General features: G+C 34.7%; 1 protein-coding gene across 1 annotated transcript; it reads right to left on the reverse strand.

Annotated features, from left to right (window-relative positions):
- Positions 1-7,858: 7,858 nt before the first annotated feature.
- Positions 7,859-17,094, reverse strand: LOC110031459. The gene is made up of 4 exons (XM_020734662.1): positions 16,760-17,094; positions 15,638-15,953; positions 9,209-9,368; positions 7,859-8,614 (listed from the first exon to the last, which is right to left on the reverse strand). Exons 1-4 carry the CDS (start codon positions 16,943-16,945, stop codon positions 8,134-8,136), a joined length of 1,143 nt encoding a protein of 380 aa, XP_020590321.1. The 5' UTR covers positions 16,946-17,094; the 3' UTR covers positions 7,859-8,133.
- Positions 17,095-21,303: the final 4,209 nt, after the last annotated feature.

Raw genomic sequence — 21,303 nt, forward strand, 5'->3', positions numbered from 1 at the left:
TTTGATTTCAAAAAACAAAAAAAAAAAAAAAAAAAAAAAGATCCGAACTAGGAAGCCGTAGAGGAAGAAATGTCAGAGAAGAGGAAGAAGATGGAGTAAAGCAAGCAACAAGCATCCCCTAGAGAAAACATGGGTAAGAAAATTGGAGGCTCAGTGTAACCTTATCTCCATCACCAAGCAGATCCACCCGCTATCTCTACACCAGCGATGCACAGAGAGCGGTTTCCCGTAGAAGAATGGGCCATCCAAGCTGCTTCGACGCCAAAGCAAGAGAAGCATTGCGATCTCTGAAGCACCCTCGGAAGCATTCCTAAAGCGGATTATGATCGCCTTCCGTGATGGATTTCATCGTCACTGCCCAATTAGAGGAGCGCTCGTTGGAAGGATTAGGTCAAAGTAATCAACGGCCATGAAGGAGCCTGGCATTAGACCATCCTCCATATGCCTCATACTTGAGGGCACCGGAGCACAGCCACGTAAATGCCCATGATTTTCCTGCCGCGTGCAAAGAAGATGGAGGAGCGGATAGGGCAGAGGACGAACAGGGCACGGGAGACGCTGAGGGCACCGGAGTAATATTTTGCGAATGAAACGCGGACCGCAGGGTCATCCCCACGGGCCGCGTGCTTCACAAATACAAAACGGCGATTTTGGATAAGCTATGAAAACGCGCCAAACAAACGGTGAGGCGGCGTTTTCAAAACGCCGCCCGCACTTATAAACTGTCCCAAACAGACCCTTAGCCATCAGCACCTGGAACGAATGAAACATTAGGGTGTACCTACACCAGTCCGGCACGGTTTTGCCAAGTGATTCTCTACTGCATGGTGCTCCTGGCGCTCCTGGGTGCTTATTCATGCTCCATTTCTCAACAGGAGGCTGAGACACGAATTTTTAAATGCCAATATCAAGGATGACAACTCAATTTTCTAATCTTGGATGGACAAATGATAAGATTTCCATTAAAAAAAGTGATATTTTAGGCCAACATAAATATAAAGCTAGATGTCTCACTCATTAACATATCCACAGTTGAACCCTTGTTCTTAATCCCAATGTAAAAGCTTAATTAAATTAATATTAATAAAATTTTAAGCTCAATAACATGCATATTATGCTTTATGTATGCTAAATGCAATCCATCATTGCTTATAGTATATAATTCTTCATATAATTTTTGTCTAGAAAAAGACAAGGCAACCATGTTACCTAATCCAAAAACATGGCTATTCTTTTACTCAAAACCAAAAAGTAAAACATTGCACCATCAACCAAATTGACCACACATTAAAAAAAAGAAAAAATAAAAAAGAAAAAGAAAAAGAAAAAAAAAATGACCACACAATAGCTCATATTATCAACTTATATATTTTGTATTATTTAATATTTTCTAGTATTAATATTATATTCATAAGCCTGAAAAACATTACATCAGTAAAATATAATGAATTTATTGATTTTCAATGGCTTTCAAAGTCAAAATTTCATGAGTTCAAACTTAGGCGTGTCTATTCGTCATTATTCAAGTGGTCCATAGAACAAACTTTTTATACTTTAGTGAGTGCACGCCTTAGGCAGATTGCCTTGTCATACATGCCACTTTCTTCATATGTATTTACATATTTAATCCCTAAACTTTAATTCCTATATAGATGCCACCTTACTTATCTGTGCATGAAAAAGTGTATTTCAATTTTTAAAATTAAAAGGAACGATGTTTTTGACGTGATAGTGATATGAAGATATAGACGGTATAAATGCAAGAAGTAAAGTTTAGACGTTAGATATGTAAATACATGAGAATTGGCTGGTATGTACGTGTGAACATTGATTTTTAGGTGATTTAACAAATGTATAAAATGAACGAAGAGAGCTTTCATGAGAAAATGCCAACCAATATAAGGCATTCTTGGTCGTAGCAATGAGCCGATTATACATGGGTGCATATCTCCTTAGATACTAACATTTTAGTGTTATAGAACTCGCAAATATATCGAAAGAGAGAAGCATATACTGAAGATGTCATATATTGAAGATGTCGAATTCACCAGTTTGAATAAATAAACAAATGCGGAAGCGAATCTTCATCCATGAGAGGAAGAAGATTTTGGGTTATGAATCTTCCAATTCCAATATGATTTTTCCTTGTGAAAAGTTTTCGTATTCTTTTGATGGCAGGATGTTAGAGTGAATGAGTAGGTTAAACAAAATTCTCATCATGTGGATTGTGGACCATAACCATATGTCATAGCTAAACACATCTTTTCTAAACAGTGTATCCTTTCTGAAAAATTACATCTTATCAGAAATGATGCATCATACTTCTATTTTACTCCATCATATAATTACAAATATTAAAGTAAGTCCTTGCACATAATAATTTCATAGTTTATTTTATACCAAAACCCCTATTTCTTTAATCTTAAAAGGATTTAAATTAAATATATATATATATATATAATAATAATAATAACAATAATAATAATAATAATAAATATTTAATTATATAGATAGGCTCACATATTTGAAAGAAAGATAAATTTTTACAACCTCAGAAGACAGAGATGGGGCACCAACACAATAGTTGAGTGGTGGTGGCATTGGCATGCTTGATGGGGACTTGAAATGGAAAAATTATTATATCAGGACACCTGATGTAAATTTTCATCAGGTGTCCAATAACAGGGTGTCACGTGGTAACCCGGACTCAAATAATATATGTCAGTGAACCCAAATTATCACGTGACTCTTTATTATTGGACACCTGATGTGAATTTGCACTGATAAAGACTAAAAAAAAAAAGAGAAAGATTTACACACATACCTCTCCATTCTTATGTATTTACATAACTGACACCTAAATTTGGGTGGCATAAATGTAAAAAACTTTCCTATGCATGAAAAGAAGTATTTCACTTTTAAAAAAGTTAAATTGGTGGCGTTTTTGATGTGATATGAAAGATTTGGATTGTATAAATGTAAAAAATTAAAGACATTTATCATGATTAAGCAATAAAAAAAGCATTTGTCTTCCAGGAAGCAGCAGCATAATTGATACCAAATTTGATATATAATTTGCACAATATCACACCCTAAAATGATTTTTATTTAATCATATAGTCCCTGAATACTATATGGTCATCCTCTTTCAATATTATTTATAGTAATTAATGAAGCAAAAATAAAAGGAAAAAATAAGATTATTTATTGATAACTTCATCCTAGCCATACTACTTAATATATAGATTTCATACATATTAAAAAAAAAAAAAAACTAAAGTATAAAAAAGTTGATACAAAACATTTAAAAAAAAACATAAAATAAGTTATAATTAAATAAGATTTTATTATTTTATTTGAAATTAATTTTTTTATTTGAAATTAATTTTTTTTATTTTTTTTATAAAATTATTTATTTAGCCTGTTTTTTAGATGTTTTATTTTTTAATTATAAAAACAAATTAAAATATTAACCAAACAAAATAAAAAATAAAAAAATAAAAAATAAAACAAATAAATGTTAAAAGATAATATATTTAAGTAGCCAAACAAATGTTATTGCAATGAGTTATCAACTATGGCGCCACTTTTTTTTAGTATGAAGCCATGAATCAATAGATAATGAAAGTTAGGCATGCTACAATCATTAGTTATTCAGTTTCAACCAAAAATCTTAAACCTGCGATGGAAATAAACTGAAATTGCATTTCTAAAATCAGATCATGCAAACAAAAAACCTGACTGCGAAAATGTACAGCTTACATGTATTAGATATTAATGTGTTGAATACAAATTTATCATAGAGATCATGCACAAAAAATATAGCATAAAAATCAAGAAAAAAAGAAGAAAGGCAAAAAGAGTGACGCAGCAATTGCCCTCAACGGGGCAAAAGTGGGGGTCTTCCTTAGACTCTTGGACAAATTTTATATATTAAAAGAAGTTGCTACAAGAGAAGAGGCGAGCGATGCCTAAATGGCTAGAAACCCCAAATGACCTGACTCCCTATACATGAAAAGAAAGTCATCCTATTTATAGATGATATGAGAATAAAAGTACAAAAATTACATCACTGTCTCTGGGAGTTATAAGTTATTAGTCCCTGGGAGTTATTGGTTATTATTTTTCTTTATTGACACATTTTCGTATATCTTATGCCTTTTTGTACGTCTATCACTTTTTCGTTGCGGGATCGGCCGAATGAGGTGGCCGACCGGTCTCTGCTACCGTCAACTCTCATCTAGATCAATGCGGTATTTTTTAGACATACATAAATGCCCCCAAGTCTCTTACTTATTGGAAAGAAACTGCGATAAGAATAAGAAACTTTGAATGCCAAAAATGCAATCACAATATTGCAATAATTATACTCTATTGAATTCAGCGACTCTTAGCGCCCTATTTTCTTCGGCCGAAGAGTGGTCCCCTAAGGTTTTTTCATGTCGATTTTTTATCTTTGTTGTCGATCAACTAAGTGAACTTTGGCTAGTTGGGGTGACCTTCGGTCGGTCTCATTAGCTTCATCTTCATTTTAACATTTTACTCTCACAGGGCTATTTGTTTACGATATTTGCTCGGTGATGAATATTGGCGTTGGTTGATTTGTTTGCCTCAAAAGAAAGTTTTTAATTTGCTTGCCCCAGAGGGGAGTCTTTGATTCACTCGCCTTGGAGATGAGTCTTTGATTTACTGGCCCCGAAGAGGAAACTTTGAATTACTCACCCCAGAGAGTAGTTTTTGCTTTGTCCGGTCGGTTAGAATTTCTTGAGTGTTGGCTTAGATTCATATGCCTGTGAAATTTTTGAGTTCCTCGAGGTTCTGTCGAACCTCGAAAAATAAAAAAAGAATAGAGTGATATTCATGTAAAATCTTCCCTGATTTTGAGATGGTCGGCCGAAGGCGGGTGATCAACCGGAAGCAAGAGGCCAGTCGGAGCAGTGATTGACCAGAGGTTATGTACGTAAATATAAAAATATATAAGAATTGAGTGGTATATATGTGAATCTTCCCTGATTTTGAGATGACTGGCTGGAGGCTTATAGCCTGTCGGAGGCCGTTGACCAGATGATTTTGAGATGGCCGGTCGGAGGCTTATAGCTCGTCGGAGGCCGTTGACCGGCCAGAACCTGGTGGTCAGTTGGAGCAGCAGTCGGCTAGAAGCTGGCTTGCTGGAAGCACAAACGAATTGAGTGGTGTGTACGTAAATATACAAATATATAAGAATTGAATTGTATGTATGTAAATCTTCTCCTATTTTTGGATGGTCGACCGGAGGCATGTGACCAACCAGAAATAAGTGGTTGGTTGGAGCAACGCTCGGCCTAAGGTTGGCTTGTTGGAAGCACAAACGAATTGAGTGGTATCTAAGTAAATATACAAATATATAAGAATTGAGTATTATGCATGTAAATCTTCCTTGATTTTGAGATTGCCGACCGAAGGCATACAACCATCTGGAGGCCGGTGACCGACCAAAACCAAGTAGTCGGTCGGAGGAGGCCAGAGCAGTGGTCGGCCGGAGAGTGGCTTGCTGGAAGCACAAATGAATTGAGTAGTATGTACGTAAATATATAAATATATAAGAATTGTGTAGTATGTATGTATGTAAATCTTCTCAGATTTTGAAATGGCCAGCCAGTGGCGGCCGGAGCAACGAGGCAGTCGGAGCAACGTGGTGGTCGGTTGATGGCTGATCGGTGGCCTTAAGTGGCCGGCCGGTGAGGTTGAACTTGGTCGGTTGGTGGCTTGAAAGATGTCGGTTGGACTGCACGTAGTGAGGTCTTCCGAGCAGTAAGGAGTTTTCCACGCAACAAAAAGGGGTGGTTGGTGAGGCAGTATGCCGGCGAGTTCTTTCGCTCGACGGAGGCTTCCACGCAATAAAGAGGCAGTCGGTCAACGACGTAGACAGCCAACAAGGTAATCAGCCGAGCGGATTTTCGCGTGAGGTAGGCCAGCGCACGAGAGGACTGGCGTAGGGGACGCTTCCGTGCGAATGATAGGATCAGAAGACGAATGAGTCGATCGGCCGGCGAGGTGGCAGACACAGAAAACCTTAGCATGACAATTAGGGTTGGCCTAGGGACTTCTCTAATTAAGTGAAGCCACCGTTTTTGTCTTCATTATTTTTTGTGGTTGATCTCTTGTTTTTATCAGCTACTATTTACTTCTAGTCAATAGAGTAGGCCCGGCAAGAACAGTTCTAAATAGATGTGAGAGAGAAAGTGGGTCAGTCAGGAGTAGGTGCCGGTCAGAATTTTGGGGGGACTAAATAGATGTCGTATGGGAGTTACGCTCGACAAAACAGATGCCAGTAGGTGAAGCTGGCCGACACGGGAGATTTTTACACTACATGGAGGGAGAAGAGTAGATTTTCGCTCAAGCCTGCTACTGTGCAAGTTCACCTCGTGTGTTCTTTGTTAGAAATGTCTCTCCGAAGAGTTTTTCCTCAGTGTTGCTCGTCTTCTTGTTGACGACATGAGTTATGCTCACCGTACCTTTTAGAATGTTAAATCCAAATTTGTTATGTAGATCATGCCTAAGGAATAGAGCGTAGAAACCAAGGGAGAAAGACGGAGAGAAAGTGAAAGGAGTGGCACAGCGATTGCCTCCAACAAAACAAAGTGGAAGTCTTCCTCAAGGTCTCGGACCCATATTATATATTGAAAGTTGTTACAAGAGGATGTGAGAGATGTCTAAATGACTGGAAAGCCCAAATGGCATGAGTTCCCATACATGAAAAAATGTCATCCTATTTATAGATGATATGAGGATAAAAGTGCAAAAAATTTTCCAGATATTCAGTGAGAATCTGTGGAGCTCGAGAGAAAATGAAGCATGGAAGATTCAAATTTGTGAAGATTGTGAAAAGTTCATGAGATTTCGTGAGAGTTTGAAATTCGAGAGATTTTTCTTTTCTTTTAAGTTTTCGGATTTCCTGTTGTTTTCATACTTTTGTTTCATTTTTTTTTTTTGTTCATTTCATTTTCCTTTATCTTTTGAATTTCTTTTGTTGTTATTTATCATTATATTTGTATCGTTCTTTGTTCAACATTCCTTAAATCGAGCCAAGCCCAATTCATTGGCATTCACAGTCAATTGCACAGAAACTGAAGATAAAATGCAATATGATCGTTCCCATTTAATTGCTGAAAGAACTACATCATGTGCTTCCATATAAAGGAATATACCAAAACGATCTCTGACATGATTCCTTGAACAACATGCTCAGACACTGTGATCAAGGTGGAAGTCTCCTAGAGAGTTACAAATTATAAGTCCCGGGACTTATAAGTTATTATTATCCCTGAGAGTTACAAATTATTATATCTTGATTGACATATTTTCGTATATATGACAATATTTTGTATGTTTGTGGCTGGATCCATCCGGCGATGTGGTCGACTAGTTGGCGGGACTGACCGGTCAAATAAGATGGTCAGCCGATCTATGCTACGCTCAACTCTCATCTTGATCCACGTGAATATTTTTCAGACAAGCAATATAGGAACATTTCCACAATATCTCTGTCTAATAATTTCTTGGGGCATTTACATACATACCACTCAATTCCTAAATATTTACACATCTAACACCTAAACTTATGCTCTTAATATTTATGCAAACCTTTCAAAAAAAATAATAAATACCACCATTTTAACTTTTAAAAAGCGGAATACACCTTTCACCTTTTCATACATAGACAAGGTGGTATCTACATAAAAATTGAAGTTTAAGTGTCAAATATGTAAATACATAAGAATTGAGTGGTATGTATGTACATATTCCTAAGTTCTCAAGTTTTAGAGCTAAAGGTCAGAAACAGGCGTACAAGACCATATTTTTAAAATAGCAAACATGCCTGGTTTTCATTCTTGAACGGATAAAACAGCGTAAGAATTCATCATCATGCTCTGAATTATTTTCCTTAATTACGCCGGCTTTTATTAAGTAGCAAGTTTGTGATTCACATATGATACGACTCCATAGGCAATTCCTATTATCAAAATATTCTCTGCTCTCTTCTAATGTCACATATCATAGCTAGCACTAACATGATTATAAACATTTTCAATATCTCAAATACATAAAAACTGACCTGTGAAGCATATAACTCCCCTCGCCTCAGCTTTAAGGTTAGAGTTTAAGATCACCAGATGGTACAGAAATTGATTGCAGGAACTGGCTTAGCTCTTCAGCAACCCTTAATGGATACTCCTCCTGAGGGAGAAGGGCCCCTGGTACTTCCACAAACTTCGTGACACCCTTCGCACCTTTAAGCGCATCAATCTCTGCTTTAGATCTCTTTGGTGCATTTTTCGCGGAAACAACAAGAATAGGTATCTTTCCGTCCAACTCGGCAAATAGATCCAAAAATTCATCTCGAGTCTTGACGGGGTCGAGGAGCCCAGTCAAGAAAGCTGCCGGAACGTATCGGGCACCTTTCCGCTTAGTCAGAGCGTATCGGCTCTTGATGACACTCGGAGTGACGTTGTTAGGGTCAGCATAGACGTGCGACTTATACTGGGATTCGATCGCTTTCTCGTTGCTCACAAGCACATTGTACATCATCCAGCCGACCGCGGGGGCTCTTAAAGTTCCCCTAAGCAGCCCATATCTGCATATAATAGATGATAAAGATTTAGGTTACATGGGGATGTGCATCTTGAAGAGCATTAAGAGCAGTATGAGTTTCTGTGCAGCTTAATAATTACACAGGTTGACAACATGCAAAGCAGTTTTTTCCCTTCAAAACTAGAAAATGCAAAGAAAGCGACTTTAATGAATATCACAAAAAAATATTATATGGCATTATGATATTAACCAATGGCTATTTTGGGATCATGAAGCCGAGTGTGCGCATTGCATGCTTTGCAAAGCAACTATAACGTACATAGTTTGCTGCTTCAATTACAGCTTAGTGTAACTCCACTTCTTTGTAGAGCGGTGCACATCCGTGCAGTTTTGCACCACAATACACTTAAAGCGCTCACTGCATAGTGCTTTCAAAAACGCGTATGATTATAACTGAATTGCATGGAATGATGGCAAGAAGGTAAAGATATGGACTAAATCTTACACATTAATTTCGTGATCCTTTTAACCATCATGTCCTTGTTAGCACTAAAGGCAAAGGCTACCCATTTTTGTATTTTGACAGTTTGGTTGGAGAACATCATTTAAAAAAGAATATTTGCATTGCAACTTTTACCTTGATTCCATCGTAGAACTTCGACCAAAGACTATAGGCAGGGGACCAGACCATGTAGGAGCAACAGCGGCAATGGCGGATGGCTTGACCTTACCCTTAACAGCTGCACGAAGAGCTAAAGTTGCTGCATGTCCTCCTCCAACAATGACCAAATCTTCATCTACTCAAAACAAACATGATTTAGAACATACACTAATAGGTTTCCATCATAATACTGATCAGGATAAACCTCAAATGAATCACAAACCAAAAGCAAAAGGACAAATAATTTAAGAATCCTTAGTAAAACATGAAAAATTACAAAAAAACACTGCATTGGAATTGAGATATTTCAAGTGAGATTTGAAATGCATAGTATCTTTATTTATTTATCTTTTTCATATCTTTGGGAGTATGATTATAGAAAATTAGATCATATACTAAATTCTTCCTACGTTTAAAAAGCAATCAAGAGTGAAAGATTAGAAACAAATGAAAAATATATATAGTTCAAATTTTCATCATTTCGATGAATACAACATCAGAATCACAAGGTTCTATTAACAGATATAAATGGATAAACCATGTAATACATCTTATAATGACATTTCCCAAATCGCCTAAATTCAACCTTAAGTTCTTAACCAAAATCATGTATTATAGCAAATCTCAAATGACGAGATATTCATGCATTGTCTATGTCATTTTATTCAAACCCAATTCCCTGAAACATTACATTCTACAGTTGTTTTTAGATGATATCTGACATCAAACAAAGGTTTTTCGTTGCAGCTATTGTGCTGCATCTTATACTTTAGGATCCATAAAAGTTACAGTAAAGACAAAAACAGATTGTCAATTTCATGAGCTCATGTATTACGATAAAAAGTAAAAACAATATAGTTTTAAGTAAAATCTTTGAAACCTTAAGGGGCTATATAACAATGGATTAGATTTAAATTAGTAGCAGTTAGAAAATCCAGTAAATCCGGATTTAGTAAATCCTGAAAGGGTTAAATTACTATTTGGTAATAGATTTAGTAAATCCAGTTAAATTCTTTCAAACTGTTTGACAATTTCTATCATCATTTAAAAGATTAAGTTGGTTTAAATTAAAAAAAATCATAATTGAACTTTGGTTATTTTATTATTATGATTAAAATTATATATTAAATTTAATTAAATTCAATTTAAATTTTATTTTGAATTCTACAATTAATAATTAATTATTCACTACTAATTAATTACTGATAAAAATATTAATAAATTAATTATTTTGTAAGCAATAAATTAACATTAATAAATTAATAATTACTTAGTTATTGATTAAATTAATTTAAATTACTTATAATATTATTAACAACTTATTTTTATTCATCAAATAGTTATTAAATAATTAAATGTAAATTTATCTAATAATAATTAATTTGATAACACAAGAATTAATTATAATTATTAATCAATTAAATCAATAAATTTAACTTAAATAATAATAAATTAGAACCACAAACCTCTCCCCTTCCCTTCTGCCCGAAAACCTTGCCTGCATCACTCTCCCTCTTTGCCCAAAACACTTGCTTGACCCTCCCTCTCCTGATTTTGCCCAAAATCATCGACTTCATGATTGAACCCTCGCGATATAGTAGCTTTAGAGCTAACTTGGAAGGCAATGACAAGATCGCAACATACAAAGAGACCTGAAACTCCCACCTTTCTCCTCCTTTCTTTGCTCCTAACCTAAAACGTGGAACAAGGTAACTTCACAACCTCCTTTTCTCGCAAAGCACCCATTCCGGATTTACTAAATCCATTATCTAATGGGATCTAATGAATTCGGGATTTACGGTCGAAATCTATGAAATCCAGATTTATCAAAATTGCGGCTTTATTTCGTTCAAACTAACCGTCTGGCAAGATTTAGGTTAAATCCAGGTTAAGTCCCACTATAACTTTGTTATCAGACAAGCCCAAAATGTTATTAAAATCTGATTTACCAAAAAATTTTGCATGAAATCACATAAATAATTGCAAAGCATCTCAAATCCAAGGAAATCATAGAACAATTGTACAAGTTATAAGAGTGACTTATTTTTTTACTAAAAACAATAGAAATTTACCAAACAAAGCCTGCTATTCATAAGGCATAATCTTGTTCACAATATTATTTATATTTGAGAGGACTTTTAGTTTATATTTTCATTTGTAAACGTTGGCATATTTAGTAGGATATTAAACTTCTTCCTTATAATGAAAAAAGATTATGGTAGAATAGATTTGATAATTGGGATATAATTCATGTCATTTATTTTATTATTGTAGTTTCCCCTATGCCTATTCAAAGACCTTATTATAGGTCAAGGATATATGCAATACTTTCATTTCCCCTCACTAGCGCCCAGCCAGCTTTGCTAGCCACACGGTTCGTCCATTCTTCAATGTTTTGTTGTTGATGACTTCTCTTATATTGTCTCCATCTTATATATGGTACATGACCTCTTCATCTCCTGTGCATGTTTTGAAAAACTCTTTTATCAACATCTCTAGTGATCATAGGCCTTTAGATTTCTTGCTAGCTCATATGGCATTCTCTCATCTTCATGCAACCCCTCAAGCTCATGATACCACCATTAAGTTCTCCAAATTGAAGGCATTCAATTATTGGGGCCAAACATATGTATTGAAGTTTTGAACCTCTACTTCACTAAGATTGCTAAGGCTATGTGATGTTTTTTATGGGGCAAAACATATGTATTGAAGTTTTGAACCTCTACTTCCTTCACTAAGATTGCTAAGGCTATGTGATGTTTTTTTTTTGTTCTACTTTCAAGAAAATAACATTTCCAGGGCCAACTTTCTCTATAACATAAGGATTTGCCCATTTAAGATTACTACAGCACATTGTGAGATAAGTTCGTGCGAGATGAGTAGATGGCTTACTTTGTTATAAATCTTTTAACATTGATCCTAAGATATGGCAACAATAAAATGGATGATCTTGTTTATTAAATTCCTATCAGACCTTTATACATTCCTAGAACATGTGCATTCTCAATGAATGTTTGATTAAATAATTTCCAATCTTGCAACCACTCTTTCGTTAGTTCATCACATTATCGAACTATCATCTCCTGCTACTATCATCTCCTGCTCCACGATCCTTCGTTTAAACTATCCTCAGTATTGAGAATCGTGTTGGGCAAGGTGATAATTGTCACGGAGGTCATATTGTTATAGGATGAGATTTTTAGGGTTTCCTCCTTATTCTCATTGTGTTTGTATTTATTAACATTAGAGCAATGTTGTGCAAAATTTGATTACCGTCCTACTACCCAAGATGCCCTGAGAACCTCTACTTCTACCAATGGTTCTTCCACAATTGTTGCTCCCTTTAGCTTTGACACGATTTCTTAAGAGGAATAGGATTATTTCAAAACTTTTACATTTAACGTAGTTGTCTCCTCAAGTATTTCTAGAGTTCAGCAAAGTTTAAGGATGAGCAATTGGATTTAGAGAAAATTTTAGCAATGTTAAAAGATGAACAATTGGGTTTAGAGGAGATTCTCCTTTTTTTTATGTGACAAATTTGCATCACCCTCCAAATTAAACAATTAAATTAAGTAGAAATATGAAAACTAAAGCATTTGAGGGTCATCCTCACTTGGACTCGATAATAAGTAACATAAAAAAAGTTCGAGCTCAATTTCTTCCTAATAAAATATTTAAGAGTATTCCAAAATATCAAAATAACATCATAAAAAGTCATATAAACACTCAATAAAAAGCAAGAATCTACAATAAACCAATATTAAAAACTAGAAGTCTAAAATAAACAAAAAAATATATTCTTATTCCTTAAATAAACTTGTCAAGAATTTTATGACTAAAAATTGAGATGACTCTCTTACTCCCATTATTTAAAATGTCTTCATCAGAATTATCTTAGTAGTTGATTTTTTTTTCATCTCTCTCATTTTCACTTGTATCAATATTCGCCAAATCTTCCTAATTATTTTCATCTCAACCATCTTCATTTTCTAATTAATAAAAGTCCAATAAAAATTATTTCTATAAATGATTTTAATTTCTAAATTTTTATACCAACTTTTATTAATGAAATATGTTTTGCTATAAATCATAATGCCAAATGGACTTTGGGCATATAAACTTCAAAAGCTCAACACCTCATAGAGGTGCAAATTAACGCAACCACCTCATTATATATGTGTCTAAAACAATCAATGCGTACAAAGCAATAAACTCATGCGGAGCATATGCCTTTGGTGATTTTTGTGTGCCTCAGATTGCACAGTTTTAATTTTGACATTTAGACTCATATGCCTATTCCCAAATGACAAGAAAACAAAAACTCTTCACCTTTCTTCCACAACACATGATGAAATATTGAAATATAATTACAATGACATTAATATTAAAATTAATTTCATTAATCCTCTAGCTTTTTCTGTGATAAATATGATATTAAACTTTTTCATTTGATGCCTTTTGATAGAAAATATTAAGTAATTTTTATTCCACAACTTATATTGATAATTTATAAAAAAAACATAACATTCAAGTTGTATCATATTCCACAACTTATATTGAAAATTTATAAACAAATATTTAGAATTCAAGTAGTTTGGTTGAAGTGGAGGAATACTTCGGGTCTATTGTGTAATAGAAAAGTGTCGCTTAGACAAAAAGGAAAATTTTATAAGATGTTGTTGACCTCACTTTTGGTTGAGGTCTAGATACTTCGGGTCTATTGTGTAATAGAAAAGTGCCGCTTAGACAAAAAGGAAAATTTTATAAGATGGGGTTGAGACCCAAAATGAGCATGGCGCTGAATGTTGTCCTTTAAATAAGAAGCATACAACTAAGTAAGTGTTGCCAAGATGAGAATTTTTAGGTGGATGAGGGGCTTTACACTTAGAGGCAAAATGTGAAATGAATATATCCGTGATAAGCTGGTGTAGATCTAGTGGAAGACAAAATTAGATTTAGTCGTCATAAATGGTTTGGTCACATTAAACGTCGACCATCTGATGATCCGGTAAGAAGAGTAGATGTTTAAGATTTGACTTATATTAAAAAAAGGAAGAGATAGACTATAAAAAATGATCTTAATTTATTAGAATTAAATGAAAATATGACATTCAATAGGACGCAATGGAGAAAAAGGATTCATGTAGCCGACCTCACTTAGTGGGATAAAGGCTTGTTGTTGGATTTGAGTTCTATCATGTTTGTGGTCCATTTTTATGTAAACACCTGATAGAATTCCCCACAAATCTTTATTAGAGTTTTAAAATTGCTTTGTTGTTATTATAATGTGAATACCTACGATATAGCTTGCATATAAGCTGGAGGATATACGAGGATATACAAGTTTGAGAATGCTAGTATTTCAAAAGCCAATGTTCTGAATATTAGACCCATTTTGCCTAATCAATTGGTCAAACTTTAAGCAAGCTACTAGAGTGGTTCAAAAAAGTAAAGAATCCAGCTAACAAAAAATCAGGGAAAAAAAATGCTTGAACCAGCGGTTGAACCATTGAACCAAGCATGATTTAGAAGAACCATATCGTTCTTTATAAAATCTTAAATGGAGTAATGGACAAATAACAACATCTCATTTTTCATATCTAGCCCTCATCTGTACATTAGGTGATTGCATTTTCTTTTAGCTAGACAAAATGGCATCTTTGTTCATATTCCAATTTTGTAAGGAGCATAATCCTTAATGAATCACTTAAATAGTATAGTAAATTAGCTAATGTTGGTGTAGTTGTGGATGTGGGTTTATTTAAATAACCATATAAATTTTGGTAATCTTTTTTAGTGCTCGTCCTCTTTTGCAATTACTTTATTGTTTATGATGCACAACCTTAAGTTGAAGGCAGTCTCTTTCCTAAGTCACATTGACACCGAGAGAATGATCATGCTTTCAAATTTCTCAAGACATGAAGTATTCTTGGACCTACGAGCCAAGAAACCAAGAATATGAGGGAAACAACTAGGATTTTAAAAATCAATTTCTGATCAAGTAAACTTCCAAAAAATAATGCATGGATCCCAACAAAGATTAGAATGATTGAATTTTTTTTATTAGTTACTCAAAAAATTAAGTCAGAAACCAAATAAGCTCAAAATACAAAAACAAAAAAAAGAGAGATTTAGTAAGTGCAAAAAACCCAAGGACATCACTATCACTTAATTCATGCACCAAAAAGGCTTGAACCAATCTAACCAAACTCGTAGTATTTACCAAAATTGCTTGGCCAACCCCATTTCCCTCAAGCGGTAATAAGCTACAAGCAAAAATTATAGAACAAGTCTAGCAAAAACATTGACACAAATATGAAGTGCAGAAAATATTTATCTCAACATCATGTGAAATACAATGTAATATAACTAAATTGCAAAAAAAATCCAAATAAAAATTCTCACTTGAATTTCTCAGAGGACTATCTGCCTCATTTATGAGCTGAAATAGAAAGTTCTCCATCACATCAGCATTGTAATTTAGCAACGGCCTCTCCGAATCACCTAAACCAGGCCAATCGACGATAGTAGCACGCCAATTGACATTTCCTTTCCTTCCAACAATATCTTTTGCAACAACGCTCCACTCCTCAACGGTACTAACATCTGATATTGTAGGAATCATGAGGATGCTCTTTTCATTAGCATTGTTTTCTTCCTTGTGTTCTTCATAGTTAATATTGATGGTTGTTCCTTGAAATCTCCACCGCCAATTCCCAGACTTAAAAAAAAAAATTCAATGTTTGCGATAGAAAACAAATCTTCCAAAACAAAAGAAAAAAAATTAAATAAATCTATAGTTTGGTTGAAAATTAATGCTCTATGTTGTTCAACTTCCTTTGATTCAAAGAAATGATTGCATGAGAAATACAATTGAAAGAGCTATAAAATCAAAATACAATTATTCACTTTGTAAATTTACAATGGTAAAAAGAATTCTATCGAATATAGGCATACATATAGCTTTACAATCCTCAAATTATTCTCATCGCTCAGGTTAGTATGAGAGAACTTCCACCTTCAAATTTCATGATATCATTAGAATGATACAAGGTCAAAAGGGTTCATCAAAGAATTATATTATACAAAAATAGCGCCGCACTTTACACTTCCCTAACATAATTTCAAGATTTTCAGGATTAAAATTATAAAGAATAGAATCAGATTCTTTCTTGGATTCAAAAGCTTTAAGGAAATCAACTATAATATAAATGCCTTCTTCATAAAGTGATAAGTAGCTAATCAAAACTCACTTCTACATCAAAACTTATAAAAGGCTTCAACAATCTATAGATTTCAAAATTGAATTTCGCAAGCGTAACAGCTGCTGGCAGCTCAGATTAACATCAGAACATTTAAGTTTCAAACATGCGGATATATACAAACTAAAGCAGATACATAGACTGCTCAACTGACCACAGGGTCACCCAGCGATCTGATCAAACGAATCTTCAGTTTAATTTCCATCAATCAAGAATTTCAATACAATAAGCATAAAGAAGGGGGGGCAAAAATGAATATCCTCACCTTCGTTGAGATCAATGGCTTCTCCACCGTTGCAGTTGCTTCAGAGGGATCCACGGAAGAAGACACGCATCGGACCCTGATGGGACTTCCCAGCCGAGTACAGGAGAATCGTGGTGCATAAGAAATGGAAGTTCGAGAAAACTTCGCCGGAGAGGGAATCATGTACAGAGCAGCTGTTAGCTCCATGTTTGACCGCCAATTAGGGTTGTCGTCGGAACACCCTCGTAGAGATGGAGGTTGTGGATCTGGAGGCTGGCGAGGCTTTCAATTCAACGGTGTCACATTTCTTTTTTATTTTTATTTTTCTTTTCCAAGTTGAATCGATCAATGAAGTTTCTAAATTTTTTTTTTTTGTAGGCTCTTCTATTGAATCCTAATTTGTACGTCAATCACATCCTTTTCTTTTTGTAGGCTCTAAAATTAATTTTTAGTTAAATTCAATTTTTTTGTGTTGTTTACTGAATTTCATAGGCTTCTATTGAATCCTAATTTGTACGTCAATCACATCTCAAGGAATAAACAAGCAAAATATCATTACAATTAAGTCAATCATTTTAACCTCTTTTATTTATAGAATGATCTCTCTATTTATAGGGAGATGGCGAGATAGCGCAATATAGTGATGTTGCATTTTTGTCCCTACTTTAAAGGGCATTGTATAAGATATTCTTTGTATTTTACAGATATGAGTCTATCATTTTGCTATTTTTTGGTTTGGTCTGTTGAGATTGTTTGGCTTTGGGGCTGCATGACTGGTTTGGTCGGCATTACCAGACAACATTACCGGTCGACAGCTTGATTGACTTTGGCTCTGTAGAATAAGCTTAGTCAACTAATCTAGTTTAGTTTTTGACCATACATAATAGAGGGGAGCTTCTAGACATCCCCGATATGATTAAAGATGATGAGGGGCAAGGTCTTCTCTCAAATCAGCTTCTTTATGGTGGTTGGATCAAATGCATGTTTATCTCATTCATGTCCCAACAGTTCAAACTCAAATTATTTGGTCAGCTTCCGTAACTCGATCGGCTTTAACCTTGTTGGCTTTAGCTCGGACAATTGCATTCAGTTGGATAATGGGCTTTGTGGTCTTTTATCGGTGGGTCATCCGTCATCGTATTATTCTCCTTTGGAGCATTTGATTTCATTAAGATCAATGCTGACACATTTTTAATAGACAACTTCAATGTTTTAGAAGCAAAAGTTAAGGATTTAACATAGTAGTGAAATATTTATTTATATAATTAGTGAGATTTTACCGCTTTGATGCTAAATAGGATCAGTGTTGGCGCATTTTACATATCTGGAAAATGCCACCTCATCAATCCGAAGGAAATGTCATCTCGGGAGTCGTTCCAGCAGTCGTGCACTAATTGGGTTGGCCAACCTCTTCCAATTGACGAGCCACCAAGGGTCGGCCACATCAAGGTAGTTGGTCGACCACCCTGGCAGGCCATACCCCGTCGAATGACACAAAGGGTCGGTGACATGAATGTAGTCAGCCAGCCATCACCAGCCGGCAAAGAATATTTGGTCAGTCACCAAAGGTCGGACACATGGAGAACCTTTGGTCGACCACCTTAGTTGGTCACTCCCAGTCAGGCAACCCACATGGATCATCCATAAGGAAGAAGTTTAGCCACTCACCCCAACCAACTGACCACCCTTGGTCGGGCACCCGATGCTGATGGTTTCCGCGTAAGGACAAGCTCCAGAACTTTAGATCTGGGTGACGGAATGATGAAAATACCCCCACATTGGCCTCCTTAAAGTATGTGCATTCTTTTAATAATACTTTTCCCTCTTTTTTTACTTCTTAAAATGGAGGACCCTAGGAATGTATAAAGGGATCCCCCTGACATCCCTCACTTGGGCTCTTCTCTCTCTAGACCTCATGTAGGGAGGAATCTCTCTCATTCCCCTCTCTTATAACCTTTATTTTCCAAGAGATAAAAGGGGCCAAAGAACACGGGAACTCCCATATCATTGGTTTGGTTTGTGCAATAGGTGTATTTATATCATTGGTTTGGTGTTGTATGTACCAATATTTTGCGACTAATTGACCCAGTTTGGTACAAATTTGGTAGTGTATGAGGGGATGTTGAGAATTCCTAGATTTCTGACCTGAGTAACTTGAGCTAGGTGAATTGGTGCATCCTATGTAAAATTCATAGGAGTGGCCTCTTCCTCTACCATTGACTGCGAGAAGAGCTGAATGTTGTTCATTAGGTTGGAAGTGTTGTAGATCTTTTGCAGCATCAGCTTGAAGGTTGGTCTTTTCGCAGCTTATAAGTGAATATAGGTCGTCTAGACTTGTAGGATGAAGGATTGTAAGAATAACAATTTTGAAGGCTTGATGTGAAGGAGGTAAGCCATTTAAAGTGTAATAAATAATATCCTCAACTTTGAGAGGAGCTGTAGCCAGAGCTTGAACAACAATTTTTGCTTTGATGGTAGAGAGATATTGATTCATGGTCAGGTCATTCATAATAGTGTGGTATAACTCATTTTTAGTTGGATCCTCGTGATTGATTGGTTGAGCAACCACCTTTAAAATGTTGTTCAAATTTTTGCACAAGTGTTAAGGGCAAAAGCATATGATAGTAGAGAGAGAGAGAGAGGATAATGAAGTATAAGGTTGCTAAGGTTGCTACAAGATTCTGGTCAATTAACATCCAATTGTTGTAATCATTGTCAGGTATGAAAGATCCATCTTCTTATATGATCAGTTTTGGAGGGCATATGGTTGTGCTCTTAAGAAATCCTACAAATCTATTTGCACGAAATATTTTAAGCATCTGGGAGCACCAAATAGTGTAATTTTCCGAAGTGAGTGGGTTGTTGATAATATTCTTAATGTTAGATGTTAAGAACATAAGTTGAGTTGGGATGTGGGTGTGCTCCAATGAAAATGAGTAATTAAGCTGGCTAATGTTGGATGATTAGTTGGCTGCTTCCAACGTTGGGAAGAAAATTAGGCTTAAGATGAATTGACGCAAGGCTATGGTTGCTCTGATATGATGTAAAACACTAGAAGCAGAGTTACTAGTGTTGAAGACAAGTAGAATACAAATAGAAGAGTAAATAATACTTAATATGTTAAAAACCAATTGAGATAAAATCAACCCATACACTATTAAAGTTTGTTATGGAGTAGGGGATATTCACGTGGATAGAACTAGATTGTTGCTTTCTTGTAAGATAGTGGACATGTGCTGAGTACGAGTGAAGTATGTGAGGTGAATATTTCGTAACAATAGTTGTCTCAAAAGCAAAGTAATAAAAATTATGCAAATTGTTTCCTGCTCTTCTGTGGTTGAGTGGTGATCTATTCTTACAACTAAAAAGCCTAGTATGAAGGATTGACAAAGGGTTTTTTTTTCTTAGCCCAAAAAAGCTTTTTTTTAACCACTGTTGCTATATATTAGTCTCATATCTTTGCTTTACATTTCTTTTTTTGGTCTCATATCATTTTTTGTCTCACTTATAGGAAAAAAATATATTATGTGCCAATGAGTCACATATGTGAATAAGGTATGCTCGGCTTGTACACTCATAATCCTCACATACGAATGACCACAGATAATACTTTCACCACAAATAGATCAAGATCTTTTATTGCTTCATGTTGTATCTTCATTTACCCTCCTTAATGTTTTGTAATTCTCCTTTTATTTAATAATAATAATAATAATAATAATAGTAATTATTATAAATCAAAATTTAAAATTAATATAATGAAATATAAGTCAAAATTATTTAATTTATATAAAAACACAGCCCATTTTCAAGTTTATGGAAGAAGCTTAAAATCCGCCTCATAATCCTATTAATACATAAAGTCAATACCTAACAAAAATGACATTAAATTAGACTATAAAAAATGATAAAAAAAAATTTATTTAAACTCTCAATTTAGCTAATTATTTTTATTATAAATTTACTTCTAATTTAATTTTTTCATGAATTAATTAATTGAATTTTATTTAATTTTAAGTCTCAGAGTTGTTGGATAAAATACAATAAAAATGAATTAGTTTATATTAGCTGTGCTTTCACTCACATGATAAAAATTAAGTACTTGAATTTAAATTGGTGTATTTTATTGTATTATTGTAACTAACATTAAATATTTAAAAGAATCAAATTAAATTAAATCAAATCAAATTCATAATATATTTAAATTTTCAATTCAGATTCAGTTTAATTTATTTTTAATAAAATTAAAAGAAAAAAAAATTTAAATGCTCCTATTTTGATTTGTTAATCCAACAAACATTTAAAACTTAATAAATTAAAGTCTCATTTAAGGCGGTGCTGGGTTGTAACATGAATTCATATTAAATAAGATTTATCAAATTCAGTAAATTCAGGGACCGTTTGGGGCAGCTTATTTAGGTGCGTCGGCGTTTTCAAAATATTGCCTTAGTGTTTGGAAGTCGCGTTCATGCGGATTATCCCTGCCGCAGTGCGTTAGCTTATTGGAATTTCTTAAGGGCCTTCGACGCGGGCGAAGACTTGTGTCCCGCGTTTAGCTTGTAACA

Source organism: Phalaenopsis equestris, unplaced genomic scaffold (assembly GCF_001263595.1).
Source record: "Phalaenopsis equestris unplaced genomic scaffold, ASM126359v1 Scaffold000820, whole genome shotgun sequence".
Taxonomy (NCBI): domain Eukaryota; kingdom Viridiplantae; phylum Streptophyta; class Magnoliopsida; order Asparagales; family Orchidaceae; genus Phalaenopsis; species Phalaenopsis equestris.